General features: G+C 41.3%; 2 protein-coding genes across 5 annotated transcripts in view; one reads left to right on the forward strand and one right to left on the reverse strand.

Moving 5' to 3' along the window:
• Positions 1-1,605: 1,605 nt before the first annotated feature.
• Positions 1,606-19,993, reverse strand: lars1b (leucyl-tRNA synthetase 1b). Its single transcript, XM_088320654.1, has 32 exons — positions 19,477-19,993; positions 19,143-19,264; positions 18,785-18,872; positions 18,632-18,712; positions 18,321-18,458; positions 17,935-18,096; positions 17,746-17,858; positions 17,624-17,687; positions 17,399-17,487; positions 17,105-17,330; positions 16,915-17,002; positions 16,595-16,671; positions 16,465-16,518; positions 16,253-16,393; positions 16,091-16,168; positions 15,925-16,010; positions 15,794-15,859; positions 15,556-15,638; positions 14,496-14,634; positions 14,221-14,433; positions 14,091-14,148; positions 13,930-13,993; positions 12,600-12,783; positions 8,900-8,990; positions 8,668-8,808; positions 7,512-7,652; positions 6,466-6,576; positions 6,286-6,396; positions 4,680-4,784; positions 4,520-4,615; positions 3,912-4,044; positions 1,606-2,839 (listed from the first exon to the last, which is right to left on the reverse strand). Exons 1-32 carry the CDS (start codon positions 19,480-19,482, stop codon positions 2,634-2,636), a joined length of 3,555 nt encoding a protein of 1,184 aa, XP_088176780.1. The 5' UTR covers positions 19,483-19,993; the 3' UTR covers positions 1,606-2,633.
• rbm27 (RNA binding motif protein 27) overlaps positions 19,932-23,039 on the forward strand; it is a 31,733-nt gene continuing 28,625 nt past the window's right edge. The window contains exons 1-4 of one of the 4 annotated variants that reach the window (XM_088320656.1): positions 19,932-20,247; positions 22,190-22,308; positions 22,390-22,517; positions 22,589-22,668. In XM_088320656.1, the coding sequence (XP_088176782.1) occupies positions 20,189-20,247; positions 22,190-22,308; positions 22,390-22,517; positions 22,589-22,668 (386 nt within the window). In that variant the 5' untranslated portion in view covers positions 19,932-20,188. The remainder of the gene's footprint in view (positions 20,248-22,189; positions 22,309-22,389; positions 22,518-22,588; positions 22,669-23,039) is intronic. The other 3 variants (XM_088320655.1, XM_088320657.1, XM_088320658.1) reach the window with 3 other exon arrangements.

Raw genomic sequence — 23,039 nt, forward strand, 5'->3', positions numbered from 1 at the left:
CCCTGTGACTGGATGGCAACCAGTTCAGACTGTCCTCTGCCCACTACCCAAAGACAGCTGGGATGGGCTCCAGCACCCTCGAGACCCTACTGGGGATAAGCGGTGCAGATAATGGATGGATGGGTGGATGGATGAAAGGGTAGAACCATCTGAATTCATCTGTTGCCTCGTGAGAGCTGCAAGTGTCAAACAGTCATTTGGGGTTATTTTTATGTGCAGTAATAACCCTTGAGAAATGGGCTGTTTTAGCAGAGGAAGCATCTGCTTTAAAATTCAGCAAGCTATTGCTTTAGGTCTGAGGGAAAACTTTGAGCTAAGTCTTGCGCCATTCATTTTCAAATTAAAATCTCATATTTGTTTTTATTTTACCATATTTTGGGGATCTTAATTTGTAAGAAATACAGTTAAAAACAATTGAAAAATGTACTTAAAATGAGTAGGATTTTTTTTGTTAAACTGCTTCTGCTTTGTTTTATTAAAAACATATTTTTTTTAAATAAGATATTTTATCAATAGTATGTATTAAAAAAAAATTATTTTACTACTTATAGAAAAACATGTTTTATTTCTTTTTCGTAAAACAAGATGGAATATATTAAAACAAAACATTTGAAATTATTCGACTTAATTTCCTTAAAGGGCCTTTGAGCCTTTAACACTTGTATGTCATAAAAACAAAAGACATCATGGGCAAAAAGTGTGTTTTAGGAAAAAATAGGGAAGCCCCAAGTGATGCAATATTGTGCCATGTGATACTCCAACTTTCTAAAATAAAATTGAACCCCATACCCTAAAAAGTCTGGAGATGGATGGGCACCATTAGGCTGTACTTGGCCAAGACACACCACAGGAAGGTCCCGAGTTTGGCCATTTACCGCCCACAAAAGGAGCCTTACATGTGATACTCGCCAAATCCTGTCATCTTCCACTTTTTTTCCAGTTTCCTTCTCCATTCACTCATGTTAGACAGTTGGCTACTGGCTTATATGCTCGCCGCTAGCCAATATTGATATCGTTAGCTGTTTCGTCTTTAGGTGTCACTCGCATTCCACAGTTACTGATGCAAGTGAATCTTGCAGAATCTCATTATTCAAGAATGTTTTACTTTATTCCCCACATGATTTCCGTCTCTAGCCCCCGTTGTAAGCCGCTTGGCTGTCTTACCCCCTATTGGCATTGTTAGCTGCCCCTGCTCGTCCTTCAGTGTCACTCGCCTTCCACAGCTGCTGATGCAAGTGAACGTTACAGAATTCAGTTTTTTAAGCATTTATTACTTTTTTCCCCCCCGATGGTTTCCTTCTCTAGCGACTCGAGTAAGCCACTTGGCTGCAGTCCGTGGATGGCTGTCGCTCTGTGTAATTAAAGTTTACTTTTGTTATACTTTAATGGCTGTCTCGTAGCTTCTCCCAATAGCAGCTAAAGTCAACCACTTACACTTGCTCTGACCAACTCCAGCTGTTGGATCTTTTCAGCCGCTCCTTGTGTATCCGGCTTATTTAGTCTTGAATGCTTAGACGACCAAGTGTTAATTGCCCGGCCTTAAAACGAAGGGGTCGAAAAAATGAAGTGAAGTCAGGTAGTAAAACAATGAAGTGAAGTCAAAAGTTCAGCACCTTCACAAGTTTATTCATTTTTCTGGAAAAACAGGCACGTAGACATGTGTTACTACCATGATACTTGACCTTGGATGAACAAAAACTGCAAGCAGTTGAGTTCAATATGAAAACGAGCCGTCCTATACTCTTGATTTTTCTTTTTCTGAATTAAAAAAAGCATTTCCAGAAATATACCGTATTTTCGGACTTTAAAGCGCACCTAAGTGCCCCAATTTGGCCATAAATTTCAAAGTGCGCCTTATACACCACGGACAAGATTGGAAACACATACAGTAATTGTAGATATGGAATACCATTCAAGTTTTAAGGTAATATGGTATTTGAGTAAGTGGTGTGCAATGTTTGATAAAAATCGATAAACGTCACTGACCTAAATTGCAAAACACTGTATGCGACGAGAATCAAAGCCAGTAGTGGAGGTGAGAGTGTCGACACTTTACCACGAAGACTACCAGTGGCACAATTGATATATGACAAGACATTGGACCTCATCTAATTATCACACAAATTTTACATAGCCAGGAACACTGATTTGCCTAGTGCATTCTGATTGTTGAAGAAGTGGAGAAACTGTTTACCCAAATGTTAGTGAATGGGAGAAAAAAAAGGAAAGTATTTGGACATAATACAAGCTCTTACATATGCACAAGTATGAAACCGTGAGGTTATCGGCCCACAGGCGAAGAAGTGGAGAAACTGAATGAACTAACAAAATCAGTTTCTGGAACGTAGTTAAAAATAATGTGATAAAGGGGAAAAAAAATCTAATCTATCTGTATTCCTGGTGGTCTAGTGGTAATGTGTTAAGTTCGATTACCATTGCATACAATATTTTGCAATTTTGGTCAGCGGCCCATAATGATGAAGCAATACCGCAGTCTAAATTTCATGCACCCTAAAGTCCAGTGTGCCTTATGTATGAAAAATACAAGACTGTTTTTTTTTTAGGTGCACCCCATAATCTGGTGCACCTTGTAGTGAGGAAAATACGGAGATCATGATGCTCAAGTGAGTGAATTAAACCAGGTAGACCAGAGTGTCTCCGATGTCCACAGCGGCAATGTTGCCGTCAGCAACGCTAACTTTCTTCAATTCCGTGTTGATGCTGAAGACGGATTGGGAGGACAGGACCACTTTGCCCAGCTCCTCCTGGCCTAGCACGGGGACCCTGCGGGGCCCCAGCACGGGGTCTTCGTACCTCATCAGCTTGACTTTGGACAAATCTGGTGGGCAGACAAAATTCTTTAAGTCTCTGTCGTAACCTTTTAGAGAGACTTAAAGAGAGTGACTTTAAGTGCGTCACTGTAGTTTTTTTTTGTTAGTGTAGCATGAAAAAGGTTAAAGTAAAAAAGGCCTGTTTTAAGTACAGTCCAAAACCCAACCCCCTAAAAGATGAAAAAGACTAATTTATTCGAGCAATTCTAAGAAATACATACTTGCACGCAAACCATAAGGAGCTTGACAGAGGCTGCAATGATGACACGAGCCATAAGATGGCAGCAGCTAGTCGAAAAGTTCCTGTTTCTGTACAGCATTTTTATTTGTCTTGTGTTTTTTATTTTGACTGATTCAATAAACTGTAAAAAAAATAAAGAAAATCAAAACAAAATATAAAATTTTGTATTACGCAATTTTTTACTAGGGAAAAAATAGGGGTAAATAAAAAGAAAAATAAGGCATTTTGACTCGGTTTTTAGCAGGAAAATGAAGGAAATCTATAGTTAAGTAGGGAAAATTAGTTAATAACATGATCTAAATTATTTGCTCAGATGCTAGACTAAGGAACAAATTTTGTAACAAATGTGACAGCAGAGTTTAAATAAAAATAAAATAACAGGAACATTAGTTAATTGTATTTTTCTTTTTCTACAAATTTCTAACTATGTACTTTGGTAAAAATTATTACAGTGGCCGATAATTCGGCCAATTTTTTTCTAGAAAAAAGCCAAAAGATGGGTAGAACAGAATTTTTTTTTTATTGTGAACTTTTTACGTATAAAATATTTCGCTGGGGCTGATTTTTTTCCTTTTCTTAACCTGCCTTTATATTTTTCTCTATCAATTTTACATATTTTGTTTATTTTGATGGTTTTGATGAGTTCTCATTGAAGAAGCATTACAACAGGAACAAAAACTCAATGGAGAGCATCGAAAAAAAGCATATATACACGCTAAGCAAAGTTCTTCCTGAACATTCTCAAAATACCTCTACATTTCTAACCCCAAGGTTTAAGTGTGCGTTTGCTCAAAAAAGGTTGTGAAACATTGCATTAGACAAGAGATGGTGCCAGCAACCTTTGATGAGCCGGTTGACCTTAGCGAGTCTTCGGACCACGTTGTCCCCGTTGTCCCCCTGTCTGATGTCCACCTTGGTGGTGAAAATGCCGTTACACGGCTGAGGGTTGATCATTGTCACGCATACCGCCGGCTGTCAAGATACAAATGATAAGTGGAATCCCACACAGAAATTGATTTCTTTTCAAAGAAGGAACAGAATGTTTAGTGCTCCTCTCCACAATTATGTTGCAAAGTATTTCACCCACCGGGCGACCTGAAAAGTTTTGTTTCAAAGTTGACCCATCTGGCTTGTTTCCTCTATAGCTGTGACGGCATTGAATGAACACAATGCGTTCAAAATGGCAAATCCCAAAACAGCAATTGTAGTGAACAGTGAATGCATTACTCTCATTTCTGCTTAGTGGTGGGAGATTTGAGCATTTTCTTTGAAATTTACATCGCATGTTTCGCTGTCGGCATAGTTTGATCCAGCTAGCTCCCCGTTTGAGTCCGGGCTGTCTAGAGCTTTTTTATGCAACAAGCATGTACCATTTCCCCACATTTTGCATGATTAAGAAATTGGGATTACTTTAAATGGAATCCCAACGGGTTTCACCATCTCTCACCTCAGATCTGAAAACGCAGAACGGTTGCCCCGGGCAACAGTCCTCCTTCACTTTGTCGTCACCCTCGGATGCAAACAAGATGTCGATGCGCTCCAGCTGCACCGAGAAAGAAGAAATGTGAGGAGTGACGAGTTTTTAGCAGAGTCCGGTGTCGACATACCTCCAGGGAATTGGTGAGGTAGACTAGGTTCTCCATCAGAACCGCCCGCTCGTCAAACTCCAGCTCCAGGTCTAAAACTCTTGGCCCGGTTTTTTCAAGGTTCTCCTGCAAAAAGTGTCATGGTGCATCGATAACCGGCAAACAGTTATTTGATCAAGAGGGGATGGGGTACTCAAAATAACCTTAGAATAAGCGTGGCATTAAACAATGCAAAAAAGAGGCAAATTGAAGAAATGCAGTTGTTTGTGTGTGTGTATATATATATATATATATATATATATATATATATATATACACACACACACACATTATGTATACTTGACAAAGTAACAATACTAAGATGTATTGCTAACCTCCCGCAAAAAAATGACACAACCGTTTTTTTGTTCTCTGGGGGAGTTTACGCATGGAAGGTAGAAAGACTGTCTAAAGTTATCCATATTTTATTACCTTTGATATTGGAAATTTGGAACTCTATATTATAAATAATCCAAAATTTAACTGACGGCATTCGATAATGGCCTTAGCTACTTACATACCTAGAATACAATAATGCTTGTACTGACATACTGTAAGGCCATCATTGCATACGAATCTATAATTTCAAAATCCATTCGTTTTTTGTTAATGTTTTCTACAAATTCATCCGATGTTGGTAAAGCCATTATTGCATGAGAAATCTGTAAACAGTAAAGCTACTATTGCACGGATACATGTTTTAAATAAGTATTTGCTAATTAGCGATTGTTTCCACAAACTCATTATGTGTATCAATACTAATTGATTTAAAAAAATAAGACAAAACAAGTGCAACTTTTTCAAAATGCAACAGTTTTTAGCCTTTTTCGGGAAAAAAAAACAATTTTGTCAGTAATGCCATTTGCCAAGATTATATTTTTTAGCTTTTGCAAAACATGCCCAATATTACAGTGGCTTACAGAAGAGTATCAGAAGTGAAAAGAAATGCATGAAAAGAGCAATTTTGTTTATAAGAAAAATACAGAATCCTTATCAGATAAGTTTAAATTAGTATACGTTTTCCTACCCTAAACAGAATTTTTTATACACTTTTTCAAAATGATGTATATAAAGATTATTATCCTCAAAATATTTTAATAATAGGCAAGAGAGGAAAAAAAAGTTTAATTTTAATGTATCCATTCTGAGTGGGCTTGGGAACGCAAATGTGCAGTTTTTCTACAAGAGACAGTGTGTAAAAAAAAAAACTACTAGAGGTCATTGAAGCTTAGAAATGAGTTGAAGCGTGTGCATCAACACTGAAGGATGCCACTTTGCCAAACTAAGAAACGTACTTCCATTATTTCTGAATTTCTGACAGAAACATCACATAAAAGCTCCTGTTAATCACCATCAGAGATAAAACAAAAGACAGAGCAGGCTGGATACCCCGAGCTCGAGTTGGTCAGGTCTGGTGTAAGCAGCTAACTTTATCGACTAGCGGGAGAAACTACTAAATAAGGCTAGTAAATCATTTCAAGCGTAAGCTTTATTCATGCAGAGCACCCAACTATAACAATAGGGGAAAGTAGTGACTAGCGAGAGAAGGAAACAGTGGAAAAATGACAGGACTTGGATACTTCTCTACCTTGATCATTGCCACAAAGGGCATGACCCTTTTCATGTACTTCTTCAGCTCAGGCAGCGCTCCCAGCTCACTGGCTATCAACTTGTTGTCAGGGAGGACACCATTGTTGCTCTACACAAGGAGGATAAACTACGGTCAGCATCAGACAAACACATCATGAGTATTATGAATGTTGCCAACCTTGTAGTGCTTGCCTAGCAGGGATAGGGCGCTGTGTTGCCATGCCGGGTAACTCTTGGCGACGTAGATGGTGCAGTGGGAAGGTTTGCCGGGGGGCTTTGAGTCGGTTTTCTGATTGAAAAATGTCAATTTTTTTAAGAAAGGGAAAAAGCCCCATCAAGCATGCGATCTGCAAACAATAAGCTAGCATAGTAGAAATTACCGTACTTTCTGCCCCATAAGGCTCACCAAAAAACCCCAATTTTGCCAGAAATTTGTAGGTATGCCTTATTACACGATGTGCCTCATATACAGCTGAATACGGTGGTTAAAAATGAAAATGTTTACAGTAATTACAGGTATGTGTTACTTTACAAGGTTTTACATACAAGTTTTTTGTTATTATTATTAGTTATTATAATATTACTGTATTTGAGCAATGATTGCGCAACGATCGATCAAATTGAGAAACATCGTTGACCTAATTCACCAACAAATGTTAGGAGAATGGAGAAAGTTTTTTTACAAAATAAAAGCTCTTTTACGTATGCATACATAGTAAACATAGAAGTTATTGACACACGGATGATTACTGTAAATGAAGAGACAGTTTATCCCATCAGAATGCATTATGCAAATTAGTGTTGCTGGCACCGCGAGCAAAAATAGTGTGATGGGATAAGGTCAAATGTCTTTTTATATGTCAAACGTACCACTGGTGGTCTGGGGGTAAAGTGACGAAGCTCTCAGCGACACTACTGGGGTCCCACTCCCATTGCAAGCGATGTTCTGCGATTATGATAAGTTAATATTATGACTGACCAATCATTGCATTACTGCATACTGTGAATGTATTAAGAGCCCAACGGTGATCTCGTAGCTCCAACTGTAGTCTCAGTGTAACATGCGGTTAAGTCCATGGCGCCCTATGTATGAAAACTATATGACATAAAGACTATATTTTGGGGCTGCGCCTTATTATTCGGTGTGCATTAAAGTGAGGAAAATACGGCACATGAGAAATTTTCTGCAAAATATAAATTACATATTGAACTGTCACCTGCTACCTTATTTTTCGGGGGAAGCATGTATGCTTTGAGTCTCAGTCGGAGGTCGTGGGCAGTTTCCATCAGGTACTGAGAAGAGCGGATAAGAATCTCATCCACCGGCCCAGCCGAGGGCCATGACGCCTTTATCACAGATGTAGGCTATCAAGAGAAAGAAAAATAGACATGGATGAGGAAATACAGCTTTTATTATGACTTCAGAAACCATAATAGAAAAAACACAGCAGGGTGAATTTATTCGACAAAAAAAAAAAAATCAAACTATTCGGAATTCAATCTCGAGCTTGGCAGCATCCCTTTATACTCGTCCTGGGAATATTCTCATCAGGGGCATGCAAAAATAGTATACGCTTCAAAAAACAGCTGGGTGCACGGCAGCAAAAAGAAGAACCTTACAAGGACTCAAAACACAACCCAAAAAAATCATGGGCCGCTCTCTGCCCACTCTGGAGGACATTGCAGACAACAATATTAAGGACTCCCCTTAGCCAGGCCACCAGGTCTTAAACCTGCTTAAACCTAACAGGCTCAGAGACACTTTCTTCTTGAGAGCCTTCACCAACTTAACCAAGCACATAAAACTGAGGAAAATAAAATATCTTGCTTATGTATAAAAAAAAAGGATATTTGTATATTTTTCCTTTATTCTAATTTTAGCACACTATTGCTGCAAATGTCATTGCACTATTTTCGGATGCACATTTAATTTTTTGCTTGTCCATTACCTATCTATTATGAAAGTTATATTACACATTCATCTCAGATTGCCACGTATAATCTCGGTGTAGACAATGTACACCAACTTGTAATCAATCAATGACAATCAAGAACATTATATTTTAATCTAATCCTTACCAAGCCCCTTTGCCATTGGCTTTATACATGTTGCAATGACCTTTAGCTGTCCGTTAATAATACCAGAAACAAAAAAGTAAGAAAGACAAGCTGGTGTGAAGGCAAGCTCCTGGTGGTCACTGTGAGAAGAAAACCTCAGAAGAAAGGAGCTTCAGAAATGAATCAAATAAACTGGGCAGGTGGTGGGTGTACTCTTAAATACATAGAAATACAAGAATTTGAAACGGTTACATTTCAAAAGAGTTGAACACAGAGGCCAGAGGAAAGAATGAACATCAGGTTTGAACTACTGTCTCATTACCTTGCCCAATAGACCCCAGGTGTACTCGCACAGGTGTGGACAGATGGGGGCCAACAGCAGCGTTTGACTCTCTATGAACTTGAAGACAAGATCTCTGTGCATGCCTTCAATGGCCAACTCCCGATACTTATCCTTGGCAGCCTGGAAGAAACAATGTTATTTTAATAAAACTGCAGTGTGGATTAAGGAACTTTTTCTAAACAACTTAGGAAGAAGGCAGAATTTTATTTACCTGGAACTCAAAGAAGCCGCACTTCAAAGCCTCTTTGAACATCATCCTGTCATAGTGTTGCTCGGTCTTCACAATTCCCGAATTCATCTCGCTGGCCAACACAAAAAAAAATCCTTTAAAGTCTAGGCTTGCGGATTTTCAAGGGAAAAAAAGGATATTTTTGATGCAGACTCTGAAAAGCTTCCGGGCTAGCTCAATACTAATTTATTTCACTACAGCTTTGACATTACAGTAGACCCAGGAAACCGGACCCACCTTATGCCATATCACATTATGGCATGGAATGTTTTCCGGACCCTTTTTACAGCATTTTCCCCACTATAAATAGCAACAAGAACACATCTTTTTGGCCCATAATTCAAACGTATTGCAATTTGTTGGCAAACTTATTAAATCCTGATTTGCATCAACGCATTATAAAAATGCCAATATGAGATTGGCTAACTTACAACCCACAATGCCTTTCTCATCATAATCGCGTGCACTCAATACAGACTTTGTGAGTCAGCAATACAATACTGCATTTCTAATGGTATTTATCGGGTGCAAAAGGGAGAGGTATGAAGATGATAACCATGGAAATGTAGCTACGATTATCAAGAAATCTGATAAGGCACACGCTAAGGAACATGGCGCAAGTCAAGTCATGTGTATTTGTAGAGCCCTTAGTCACATGAAGTCTCAACAGGCTACACAGACTACAGTCTATTATATCACCATCCTTTGATCTAAAACCTCCATGAGGACAAAGAGAAACTCTAAACCCTCAGCATGATGTAAATTAAGAAACCTTGAGAAGGGGACGCACATGAGGTAATCACCTTCCAAGTTGACCAGGCTGCAATAGTTGTTGCAAGGGCATCAATGGACAATGCATATCATCAACATGAAATATAGGTAATACTAGAAACCCTGTTCCAAAAACTTGACCGATGCAGCACCACTCCAAAATCAGGACAAAAATTGAGATCAAAAAGGATATTTAAGAAACAAAGTCTTCTAAGGGCATCAAAATCATCACAAATAGACGGTTTAAAATGTTGTCATATTTTTAATCCGCAATCGCCGTCCTTTTGCAATCCCAACCTCAGAACGAATCCCGAAGGTCTACTGTCATTTCTAAATTACTATGTATGTTTTGCGTAGTGCAACCGGCTCTTATTGTGTGTGGCAATTGACACAGCCTGATAGCTAACACATTTAAACCTTTTCAAAGTAGATGCAAATTGTTTTGCATGACTTCTTGTGACTCCTCCTTGATCTGCTACCTTATCGTGGTGGAGGAGTTTGTGTGTCCCAATGATCCTAGGAGCTATGTTGTCGGGGGCTTTAAGCCCCTGGTAGGGTCACCCATGGCAAACAGGTCCTAGGTGAGTGGCCAGACAAAACGCAGATCAGAAGACCCCTAATGATGAGAGAAAACTTTGGTCCTCGATTTCCCTCGCCCGGACGCGGGTTACCGGGGCCCCCTTCTGGAGCCAGGCCTGGAGGTGGGGTCCGCTGGCGAGCGCCTGGTGGCCGGACCCTTACCCACGGGGGCCGGCCGGGCACAGCCCGAAGGGACGACGTGGGACCCTCTTCCCATGGGCTCACCACCTGTAGGAGGGGCCAAAGGGGTCGGGTGCGCAGAGAGCTGGGTAGCAGCCAAGGGAGGGGTCCTTGGCGCGACGATCCCCGGCTACAGAAACTGGCTTTTGGGACATGGAACGTTACCTCTCTGGCAGGGAAGGAGCCCGAGTTGGTGCGTGAGGTTGAGAAATTCCGACTAGATATAGTCGGACTCACCTCTACGCACGGCTTGGGCTCTGGTACCAGTCCTCTCGAGAGGGGTTGGACTCTCTTCCACTCTGGAGTTGCCCGTGGTGAGAGGCGCAGAGCCGGTGTGGGCATATTAATTGCTCCACGGCTCGGCGCCTGTACGTTGGGGTTCACCCCGGTAGACGAGAGGGTAGCCTCCCTCCGCCTTCGGGTGGGGGGACGGGTCCTGACTGTTGTTTGTGCTTATGCACCAAATAGCAGTTTGGAGTACCCACCCTTCTTGGGGTCCTTAGAGGGTGTGCTTGAGAGCGCGCCCCCTGGGGACTCCCTCGTACTGCTGGGAGACTTCAACGCTCACGTGGGCAATGACAGTGAGACCTGGAAGGGCGTGATTGGGAAGAACGGCCCCCCTGGCCTGAACCCGAGTGGTGTTTCGTTATTGGACTTCTGTGCTCGTCATGGTCTGTCCATAATGAACACCATTTTCAGACATAAGGGTGTCCATATGTGCACTTGGCACCAGGACACCCTAGGCCGTAGTTCGATGATCGACTTTGTCATCGTTTCGTCGGACCTGCGGCCGCATGTTCTGGACACTCGGGTGAAGAGAGGGGCGGAGCTGTCAACTGATCACCACCTGGTGGTGAGTTGGCTTCGATGGTGGGGGAAGATGCCGGCCCGACCCGGCAGACCCAAGCGTGTTGTGAGGGTCTGTTGGGAACGGCTGGCAGAATCTCCTGTCAGAAGAAGTTTCAATTCACACCTCCGGCAGAACTTCGCCCATGTCCCGAGGGAGGCGGGGGACATTGAGTCAGAGTGGACCATGTTCCGCGCCTCCATTGTCGAGGCGGCTGATCGGAGCTGTGGCCGCAAGGTAGTCGGTGCCTGCCGCGGTGGCAACCCTCAGACCCGTTGGTGGTCACCGGCGGTGAGGGATGCCGTCAAGCTGAAGAAGGAGTCTTATCGGGCCTTCCTGGCCTGTGGGACTCTGGAAGCAGCTGGCAGGTATCGGCTGGCCAAGCGGAATGCGGCTTTGGCGGTTGCCGAGGCAAAAACTCGGGCATGGGAGGAGTTTGGCGAGGCCATGGAAGCCGACTTCCGAACGGCTTCGAGGAAATTCTGGTCCACCATCCGACGTCTTAGGGGGAGGAAGCGGTGTGCCATCGACACTGTGTATAGTGCCGATGGGGCGCTGCTGACCTCGACCCGGGACGTTGTGAATCGGTGGGCGGAGTACTTCGAAGACCTCCTCAATTCCACCGGCACGTCTTCCTCTGGGGAAGCAGAGCCTGAGGACTCTGGGTTGGGCTCTCGTATCACTGGGGTTGAAGTCACCGAGGTTGTCAAAAAAACTCCTCGGTGGCAGGGCCCCGGGGGTCGATGAGATCCGCCCAGACTTCATTAAGGCTCTGGATGTTGTGGGCGTGTCATGGTTGACGCGCCTCTGCAACATCGCGTGGACATCGGGGACAGTGCCTCTGGACTGGCAGACTGGGGTGGTGGTTCCCGTCTTTAAGAAGGGGGACCGGAGAGTGTGTTCCAACTACAGGGGAATCACACTTCTCAGCCTCCCTGGTAAGGTCTATTCAGGGGTACTGGAGAGGAGGGTCCGCCAGGAAGTCGAATCTCGGATTCAGGAGGAACAGTGTGGTTTTCGTCCTGGCATGTCCCACCGGCAGGAGGCCTCGGGGGCGGCCCAGGACACGTTGGAGAGACTATGTCTCTCGGCTGGCTTGGGAACGCCTCGGGGTTCCGTCGGATGAGCTGGAGGAAGTGGCTGGGGATAGGGACGTCTGGGCTTCCCTTTTAACGCTGCTGCCCCCGCGACCCGACCTCGGATAAGCGGAAGACAATGGATGGATGGATGGATGGACTTCTTGTGAGAGGCCAAGTGTGACTACTTCCAGTCAATGGCAAACTACATGTTAGGATCTGCTTCTACCTGGCAAAAACGCGGTCGTTGAAGGTGTGGGCTGGTCCGGTCCTCAAGTTATTTTGGTTGGCTATCATCTCCTTCACCCACTCCAACCAGGTGTAAAGACGCAGGATGCCAGCGTCTGCCATGGTTTCCACAAAGTTGGCGTCTTCTACCGTATCGCCTGCGTCGGCCAGAGCCAGACGCATTCCTGAGGTTACAAAATGCAATCAAAGGGAAAGTAGAGTACTTGCAGCGGTTTCAAACATACGTACTTAAACAAAAATATACTATGGGTTAGACAAGGGATGCACAATCAATGTTATTTCCTACCAATACCCAATTAAATCCGGCCCCTGGATTGATCAATAAGTCACTTTTGAACATTATACAAGTTATCCAAGACTTAATATCACAAATGCATTGACTAAGGAAAATGTTAATACAGGGACAAATGTCTAATTACTTTATTTGCGAGTTTTTTATCACTGCGTTTTGTAAAAATGTGTAACGACCCATACGGATGACAGATGTTATTCAAGTATAATGTGCTCTTTTTTTTGTACCCAATAAAAAATACAAAACTTTGGGTTTAACACTGGGTTTAACATAAGTACATAAACGCAATATGAGCAATCACTGACCACGTTTGCACAATATTTGATGCAAAGGGTTTCAACCTGTATCGCGGAAATGAGAGCGCAGATTCTTAACCTAGGGTTATAAATGACGTAGGAAAAGGCTTTATCTTCTATCTCATTATTTCGCTATTCTTACTCACGGAAACACGTTGGTGAATATGTGTGGCTATAATTAAAATAATTTATTGACAACATCAACTATGAACACAAAGTCAAAATAAAATGTTCAATGTATTTATTTAATTTCTTTCAAATTCTGACGCAGTATCAATAAATGATTTTAATCATGGCCCCATGATTCAGTAACGTAAAAAATCAAATGTAATGCCATCTCCTGTTTCAAAGTCTAGTGATTAAGAATCGGTGCCTTCATGGCCGTGATCTGGTTTAGAATCCCGATGAGATAGTTCTCAACACAACACTTGTGACCAGCAATTTCTAGTTAGAGCTGAGAATGAGAAAAAACATTGTATACCAATTTTTCATTTAAAAATTAAGTGTGGGCATTATACACAAAAAAATACAGATGCTGTAATATTCCACTAAAGTCAAATGTTATATTTTCCTTGAATGAATACGTTACCATTTTTTAACTGCTATTTTCATGACAGAATTGAAAGATTTCAACACTAAAAGACAGCTCATCCCATAATCCATCAGACAAATGTATAATTCATTAGACTATAAAAAGAAAATAAAGCAAAAAGAAAAAGTACCATCCGCCGAAAACTTTTTGATGGCTTGGCTCAGAGTGAGGAAATTCCCTGTCGATTTTGACATCTGGTTGACAAGAAAAGCAAACGGTATCACTACAGAAAAAAATGTCTTCACTTGTTACCATCAACATGACAATTCTGGCCATTATAACTTAATGCACCTTCTCAGAGTTGAGCAGTAGATGCCCATTGGCTCGCACCGCCTGTGGCCACTTCTCACTGTCGACAATAGAGGACGCTTTTGTTGGCCGACTTCATCTTTTCAATTTCAGTTCATGAATCCAAATGTACCTGTCGTTCGGCCACATGGCCACGTGGTTGTATAGGTAGTAAGATAAGTGGTTGGGCACCAGATCTTTCCCAGACACGCGAACGTCTACCGGGTACCAGTACTCAAACTCCCTCTTGAGCTTCTGAAGATGCTCTTTTGGGATGTCGGTCTTTGGAAACGGGGCGGTTTTGAAAAAGATAAAGTCCCACACTTCTTTGGTCATCTGATGTGGCCTGAGAGATCAAATAAAGAGATTATTTGTGGCTATGATCAGATGTTTTAGCTTCTGACATACTTAATTCCCAGCGGTGATGGCCCCTGTCCGTTGAGCACGCCTCCCTGGAGGAGATGTGCCACCGTGTAGTAGGCCATGTAGATGGTGGAGTCCGAGAGGGACTCAATCAGCCACTGCTCGTCCCAAGGAAGCCGAGTTCCTATGGAAACAGAGCACAAACATGCACCGATGCTGTGACAGGTAACGGCAAGAACAAAAACATTTATAGGACAGCAGTGGAAGGGATCTTACAAAAAAATGACAAGGATGCATGATAAAAAAAAATAAAAAAAAATCCTAGTGATAGCAATAAAATCCTGCTTTTGGAGACTGATACCTGTTGATTTGTTTAAGGATCAAAATCTTCAAATATGTACACTAAACGTCATGTAGATTTTGTCCAGAAAAATAATTTGTTCTGCTAGAAAATCAAAATATATTCTAATGAGTAACATGTGTAGAATACTTCTAACAAGTAGTGTGGGATGATTGAGTATCATAGTGTGTTGTGAAGTATTTTCTTACAACTGTCATATTTGGCTGATAAAAAGCATTTGGAGCTTAAGATGATAAAGTGTTCTTAGTTTTGAGCCTGTACACACAAAAAAGGACTATTAAAGCTGCTAACGACTTGACATAAAAACAAAGAAAAAAAAAACATCTGAATTTATACAATTATTCATTTGGAAGGCTTGTTACATCCATCCATCAATTATCTGCACCGCTTATCCTCAGTATGGTCGTAGGGGTGCTGGAGCACATCCCAGCTATCTTTGGGCGGTGGGCAGGGGACACCCTGAACTGGTTGCCAGCCAGTCACAGGGCACACAGAGACCGACAACTTACTTGCTCATTCATACCTAGGGACAATTTAGACCGGCCAATAAGCCTGAAATGCATGTTTTTGGAATGTGGGAGGAAACCGGAGTGGCTGGAGGAAACCCACGCAAGCACGGGAAGAACATGCAAACTCCACACAGTAAGCTTCGATCTCATGACAGAAGCACTGTGCCGCACACGCGCTAACCAATGTTCCGCCATGCTGCACCGAGGCTTGTTACATTCAGGGAAAAAAAATTACCAAGTCCGTAGGTGCGAGAGCAAGCATGTTCCTGCAGCCATGCCAGAGTAGCTTCAAAGTTTCTCCTCGTCTCGTCACAAAATCTGCTCAGAACAAGATAACAATATGAAATCAAAATTCAAGTCAAGTCAAATGTATTTATATAGCCCATAATCACAAAAATGTCTCAAAGGACTGCACAGGATTACAATGACACAATTACCTGGTCTTTCTCTTCTTAATAGAAAAAAATACTTACGTCTCAAGGGTCTTGAGGGCTTCATTAGCCTGCTGCTTCCACTCAGCATCGCCATAGTCCAAATACCTGAGATGACAGCGAGATCTTTTCATAAATCAAGTTCATAGTTGAACACGCTTTGTATTGCTTACCACTGATCGCAGAGCGCCACCACACACTCGTCAGCCGAACGGGACATGACCTGTTTTTCTGGCTCCATGTAGATGCAGGCCTCACCCTAAAATACAACCGAAGTATTTTCAGTGATCGACAAGACACATATTACACACATATCACAAAACATTCAGTAAATCTTACCTTTTCTACCATCATCTTCTGGATAGGCTTCTTCACATCCTGGACTTTCTGTCCCTTGTAGCCATCAACCAACATTATCTGTGGGGATTGATTTGATTTTAATTTGATAAAAGAAACAACCTAACATGGATTTAATCCTACAGAGAATGGAGGTAGACAAACCCCTTCATAGAATCCTTTCAGGTAGACTTTCTCCTTCGCTTCAGCTAACTTCTCTCGGTCATTTTGGCTCTGGATCTTCAGCTCATCACACACTAATGGAGCAGAAAGGTTTCCATAACCTGGAATGTCTATGATGGGAATCTGAAATATAGACGTACACATTACCAATTTAAAAGTACAGCTGAGAGTGGACAATGACTGAATGAGTTTACCGGCTCAAAAGGCAACGCCATTTTGTCCTCAATTCCGTATTTCTCCCTCAAGGCCTATAAATCACATTGGTAAGAGTCAAAAGTTTGCAAATATTCCTGATTTCCAAAACATTTTCTTGCAGATGTGTACTTGTTTTTTCTTTATGTCCCTTAGAGCAGTGATGTCATCGGGGGCATCGGATGGCACGCTGGTTACGACCCCAGTGCCTGATGAAAATCGAATAAGATGGAAACATTGGTTACCCTCCAGATGACTTCTACCGCGGCATCACTTTCTGAAAATGACCAGCTAAATAACTCATGGGGAGAATCGGGCGAACATTATTGTAAGGTTAAAAAAAAAAATCTGCTTGTGAATCTACTAAATTGTTATTGTTTATACCCCTCAGATTGCAGGTTGATTGTGACTTAACTTTTTTCAAAAGGAAAAGCTATTTTACTTTCTTGTACCTTTGTCCTCCTTGATGGTGAGCATGGGCAGAGCATAAATGGTCTTGTAAGATGTCAGGGGGGCGCTCAGGGCACAGCCGAGGATGTCCTGTGGCCAAAATATTTTGTCAATATGCTGTAAAAATTGCCGTGTTTTGAAGAGCACCTTTATTACTTTGATAAATATGTGTGCAATTAAATCTAAACATACCTGTCCCTGTAATTCCATGACTACGGGGACCACACCATTTTCCTTAGTGAAGCCCTGGAAGGACATGTTCCTGGCTGACCTCCTGGTGCAGATAAAGACCTCGCCGGCGGTGTTCTCGAAGGCCACGTAGTTCATGTCGGGCCTCACCCAGCAGTTGGTTTGACCGAACATGGTCTCCGGCCTCAGCGTTGCAGCGACCAGGTAAATGTTCTTACCTTTCATGGCACTGCAGAAAATATGGTGTTAATGCTCTTCTTAGACTAACACAAATACTTCGCAGGAGGGTTTTGTTACCTGCTGTAAAAAACTTTGGACTTGAATTTGGCAGTGTATGGCTCAACTATCTTCATCTTGATGAGTGTGTATTCTTGAGGGCCTACTCCCTAGGAGTTAATCAAAAAGAAATCTCTAAAAAATGAATCAGTTCTATTATAACAAAGGTTTTACAACCCCATCATATAAACTACAAATGTCAAGAGCCTTAAATCATTTCCAAGAGTAGTAAATATTTCATGTTACCTCTCCTGTCTGCCTGTCATGATCCATACAAGGTTGTCCATCCTTGGGGGAGTAGATGGTATACCTGGAGAAAATAAAACAATAACTAACATCTAATAATCACCGACAATTTTTAATCTCACCTTTTCCCAAAATTGATCTTCTTTCTTTCCTTCAGGGTGACAAACTGCCAGCGGACGAATGAGTCGTAAAAAGGGTTGACGTCTGTGGTGATGAATGAGCGGCGCCAGTCCACCTGGGGGGCACATTTGATTTGCTTTAACATGCCTTCAAAGAAAAATATAATAATAAAAAACACTCATTATAGGTACCTTAACACCCATCATTTTGAGATCTTTAAGAGCCAAAGGTGGGAAATATTCCAGCCAATGTTCAGCATTGGCAAACTTGGCAATGTCCCCGTCGTTTAGGCCGAGAGACCTCATGATGTTCCACTGGAAGGCGCCAGTACCCGATTTGGCCACTGCTTTACTCTATTGAAAAAAAAATTGAATTAAATGGAAAATGAAACAACATCAACAACAACAACAATTGACCAAAACTTGTAAAACCACACAGTAATGGATATTTTATTGTATGTCGATGTGAAAAGAAAGATTTCGTTCACTCAAGCAGAGCTTTACCGCCATCTTGTGGCATCTAAAAGCAATCGCCAAGATACTTTTCTTAATGGCAGGCTAATTAAAGATCAGCATACCTTCTTGCCCTTGGCTTTGTCCTTGATGATGATTTCATCAGATGTTTTTGGCTTCTCCTTCTCCTCGTCTTCTTCGTCTGGAAACTGTGGTGGGTATCCGTAGAGTTCCATCTCTCGCTTGAGCTTGTCTGCACAGGCCTTTGTAAAAAAGAAAAAAGACCCGGGATTATTGATGTCATATAAAGGGGTTTAAAGCCATATAGGGGGGCTGAAAAACAAAATCATAAACTGCATAAAAAATATATACCACACTGTAAAGTGTCTACTGTACTTCACTGTGCATTCTATGAAAACACGCAGAGAATACTCACTTTGATCGGCATACCAGTACAGTGGAGACCAAAGGGAAAAAGGCATCTCTTTCCTTTCAATGACTGATAGCCAACTGCAAACTAACACATGAGATGTAGGCATGAGATGTAGTTGCACGAACGTACATACATCCCTTCCTAGATAAAACTCACCTCACACTTTGACAAGCTGAACGTGTGGCCAAGATGCAACCGCCCATTCATATAAGGGTAGGGGAAGGTGACAAAATACTTGTTTTTGCTGAGGAAAGTAAGAACATGGATCAACACAATGCATCATTTCAAGAATACAGTTGATCCCCGGGATAGGGCGTATCCGCCTTGCCATGTTTTCACTCATCTACAAATGTTTCTATCCCCCACTATAGGCAATAACATTTCGCAATCCCCACTTCACAGCGGATTCTTGTCGTACCCCGGGGGTCTACTGTACTCAATCCTTTTTATTGACGGTGCCAAAACTCTTCCAAATCCATGCAAAGAAAACCAATATGTAAAAGCCGCCACTTACTGTGCACTTTCGCCAATTGTTGCAGCTGCATCACTCTCAAAAGCTTTTTCCCTTTCCCATTTAGCTTGGACTTCAAGTTCAATCTTTCTTAAAAAGTCTAACTTTGCAGTCCCTTTGCGCTCCTGGAAAGAAATAATGATCTTCGAATCAGCGTCTTAAAAAAAATATTTTTAAAAAAGTAAAGGGTTATTTATTTAGCGTGGGACTTTATGGAATGTTTGTAGTTTTTGACAGACTGTATGCTAGCTGAACTGCTAGCATAACAACCAAACTGCACTACTTACATCTATATAAAAACACAAATGCATTTTTTCACTCTCCAAAATTAACTTACCGTCATTTTTTCACCAAAATACGTTTTCCGCGCTCCGTGGCTCAAATATAACCTCAAAAAAAGGAGAACGAAGGAATCCCACGTTACCACTCACTGCCCGGCTGATGACACCAGCCTGCTACTCCAATGCATTCTGGGAGTTGTCGTTCGCAGACGGTCTCACGTGCTCCACGCTTCCTTAATAGCAATCTGGCAAAGTTAACTCCCTGATTCGTTTTACATTTAAACGGGTGTCGTGTTTCATCGAGAACAGTTCTGTAATCATAAAAATTGTATCGACTTGTGAATGTTATTTAATACAAATACACCTCACGCCTGTGCGCGATGCATCGATGGAGTTGTCCGTGGCTACTATCACTCATGCCACGCTTCCTTAACAGCGAACTGGCAAAGTTAAATCCCTGCTATATTTCACCTTTAAAAGCGTGGTAACGTGTGGCATTTACATGATAAAAATCTAAACCTCATAAGATTCATAGTCCACTTATGAATTAACACTATTTAATATAAATACTAATAACGCAAGTAACACTTTTACGACACTTTATCTTTTTGCGACACATCTCAAATAACTTGAGATGCCGTAAAATGTTCCAGCGCGACTTGCCAGTGGCGATCAAGGGCCTCTAAAGCTTCTAAATCTATAGACGATGAAAACAAGTGTAACGGGATTACCTTATATTTTATAAAGCGTCTTATCATCTTTCTCACGATGATTATAGACAACGTGGACGCTCTCAAGTCGTGGCTGGCTAAACTTCTGGAGCCAATGTGAGTTGAATTGAAATGTCATTTAGCTCCTTGCTAGCTATCTATTTAGCTAATGCGTTAGCATCAATGAGGGGGGCTTGCAGGAATAGAAACTGACTTTCTGTTTCTTGAAAAAAATGCAATAGTTATGTGTAGAATAGTCGCCGGGCAATTATTATAAAATTAATATAAACTATTGTATGATTTGTAGTGGAAATAACAACTTAACTCTGCACAAACTGTGCAATTCAGCCCGTTTAAAACTCTTAGAATCTCTTATATTTACAAACATTGTTAAGAGTAACCACCTCCCACGAGTGTTACCTCCTCTCATTTAACTTATCTGATGCTCTGTACCCTGTTTGTGAGAGAGTGATGCAGATAAGTTGCTATAATGTATTGACAGCTTGTCATTTTTATGAGTTTGTTTTGGAACTTTCATTTAAGTGCCAAATCCTGCACATACAATCAATTGTCTGGCAAAGATAAATACCGATCACTTCACATTATGAAGTAAATTAGTGTTCTCATAGCATTATTTAAGTGAATACATGTTTTGGTTTGAACAAATTGGCTCATAATGAATAGTAAAACAACCCTCATATGTTTTTATTCAATCTTGCACACACAATAAACTGACATGGAAATTCATTTTTATATTTTGCCTGGAAACTTCTTCAACTTTCATTAATTTTAAGCTGGTCTGATTGGTCAGTCTATTTGTTCCTACCTTTCTTCCCTTCACATTTTGGTTTTGCCCCTGAATAACTCCAATACAGTAGATCCAGGGACATGAAGCAATTATGAGGCGGTGATTGCAAAGTTAAATTGCAGTATAGCGGGGTATAGAAACCTATAAAAACATTAGTATACAAAAATAGTGTATTTTAAGTATTGCAAATATGTAATATTTGTGAGAGAATGATTAAGTAACATTGTTAATGAATGTCGATGAAAAGGAAAATTTAATTTTGTTTACCTTTTATGTGACGTGACTTGAGTTGGTGCATTGGAGTTGCGGGTGGATGCAAAGGGGTAAAAGACGGCAATGGTGCATAAGAAACCTGATTAAGAAATTAACACTTTCAAGCATTTCTATGCCCTTTGAAGAGTTACTTACTAGAATTGCTTTATTCTTCTTAACAAAAGCCCAGATTGTGGATTAGTTACAATTTGTGTACCTGATTCATATTTCGTGATGATCTCGAGCTTTGTTTCTATGGTTATGTTTTTGTTTCTCCATTTAGCATCACGACAAGTCTTGGACCCATAACGGATAAATACTGCTCCTAAAATAAAGTATTATATCACTCACTCTTTAAGTTTTTATGAAGCACAAGAGATTTTGAACTGAAAGAAGAGACAGAAAAGCATTTTCGAAGATTGTTAAGCCAATAGCATATCTGTATTTTCATGATGTTTTGACACAAAATAAGAGTAGACTAGCATTTTAAATGACATAGATCAGTAGCAGACAGAAAACGCATAAACAAAACTTTTTTTAGGCATGTTGTTGTTGATGTTTGTTTAGTGAGGAAATCACAGCAAAGCGGGGCTATAAAAGATCTTATTCCCACCTAGAAGTGAAAATGTCGTAAGGTGGGAAGTCTGTATCCTCGGGGTTGACTTTGCACTTTCAGGGCTACCAGTACAACCACCATTCTATGATCATATACTCATTTACTGCCTTACAGTTGGTAATATTCTCTGAGCATGTAACAGAAATGTTAATCCAATATTCTCATCTCATCAGCCGTACCGCTTATCCTCATTGGGGTCGCGGGGGGGCTGGAGCCCATCCCAGCCATCTCCGGGCAGTGGGCAGGGGACACCCTGAACTGGTTGCCAGCCAATCGCAGGGCACACGGGGACAGACAACTCACTCGCTCATTCACACCTAGGGACAATTTGGACCGGCCAATTCACCTGAAATGCATGTATTATTATATTTAAATATTCTCAGATGTGATGCTGACCCTGCGGCGTTAGCCAATTATGTGGTGGCTCTTGTCAAGAAGGACAAACCGGAGAAGGAGCTCAAAGCGCTTTGTGCCGATCAGCTTGATGTCTTCTTACAAAAAGGTTATTTTTGTCGCATATGCTGTAAGAGTAACAAAGATCAATGATTAACCACGATTGTTTTTATTGCTTGTGCCATTCCAGAGACTGTAGGCTTCGTGGATAAACTCTTTGAATGTCTGACAAGCAAGAACTACCAAGGAAACCCTGTTGCTAACGAAGCTCAGAAAGAGATAGTCAGCCTTCCTCCTGCTAAATTGGATGCAGTTGAAGTAAGTAGGAACAGAATATCTCCTTGCTTCCTTTCTCAGAACCTACAATATTCATTTTTCTTTTTTGTAAGATTGAAGCTCCAGAAGAGGAGAGAGAAAACAGGCGGAGAAGAAGTCCTTTGAGGAACCGATCTGACTTCAACGAGTCCAGGTTCGAGTTTGGGAGGCCTGATCACACTGGAGGGCTTTTTTGTCACACGTATTTCTATGCATTGGTGCTAATAATTTCGTCCAAGAAACACAACTTTCTGACCAGTGTTCTTTTTTTAATTAAGATTTTTTTTTCATATCTTTAACTGGAACTGGAAAATAAATCCCTCACCAAAACGATAGCATGCATTTTGATTGATTTATTCATCCCTCTTATGAAATAAAGTATATCACATCAATTACTATTCTTACAGTTTTCATTAAAAATATTGCACATATAGGTTACATCTATAAAAAAGGTTCTATGTTTTAAATTGCGAGAATGCGAGTATAATAAATGAGCAATAAGGATAGTGAAAATGTGTAACACAA

Source organism: Urocampus carinirostris, chromosome 17 (genome assembly GCF_059441175.1).
Source record: "Urocampus carinirostris isolate Australia breed hairy pipefish chromosome 17, RoL_Ucar_1.0, whole genome shotgun sequence".
NCBI lineage: Eukaryota > Metazoa > Chordata > Actinopteri > Syngnathiformes > Syngnathidae > Urocampus > Urocampus carinirostris.

Excerpts from the sequence above, each read along its gene's own strand:
- lars1b (XM_088320654.1), bottom strand. Across the intron at positions 18,713-18,784 it reads TCAGCTTGTCAAAGTGTGAG|TTTGCAGTTGGCTATCAGTC; the intron begins GTGAGTTTTATC and ends CTCATGTGTTAG. Across the intron at positions 13,994-14,090 it reads TACTGCTCAACTCTGAGAAG|ATGTCAAAATCGACAGGGAA; the intron begins GTGCATTAAGTT and ends CTTGTCAACCAG.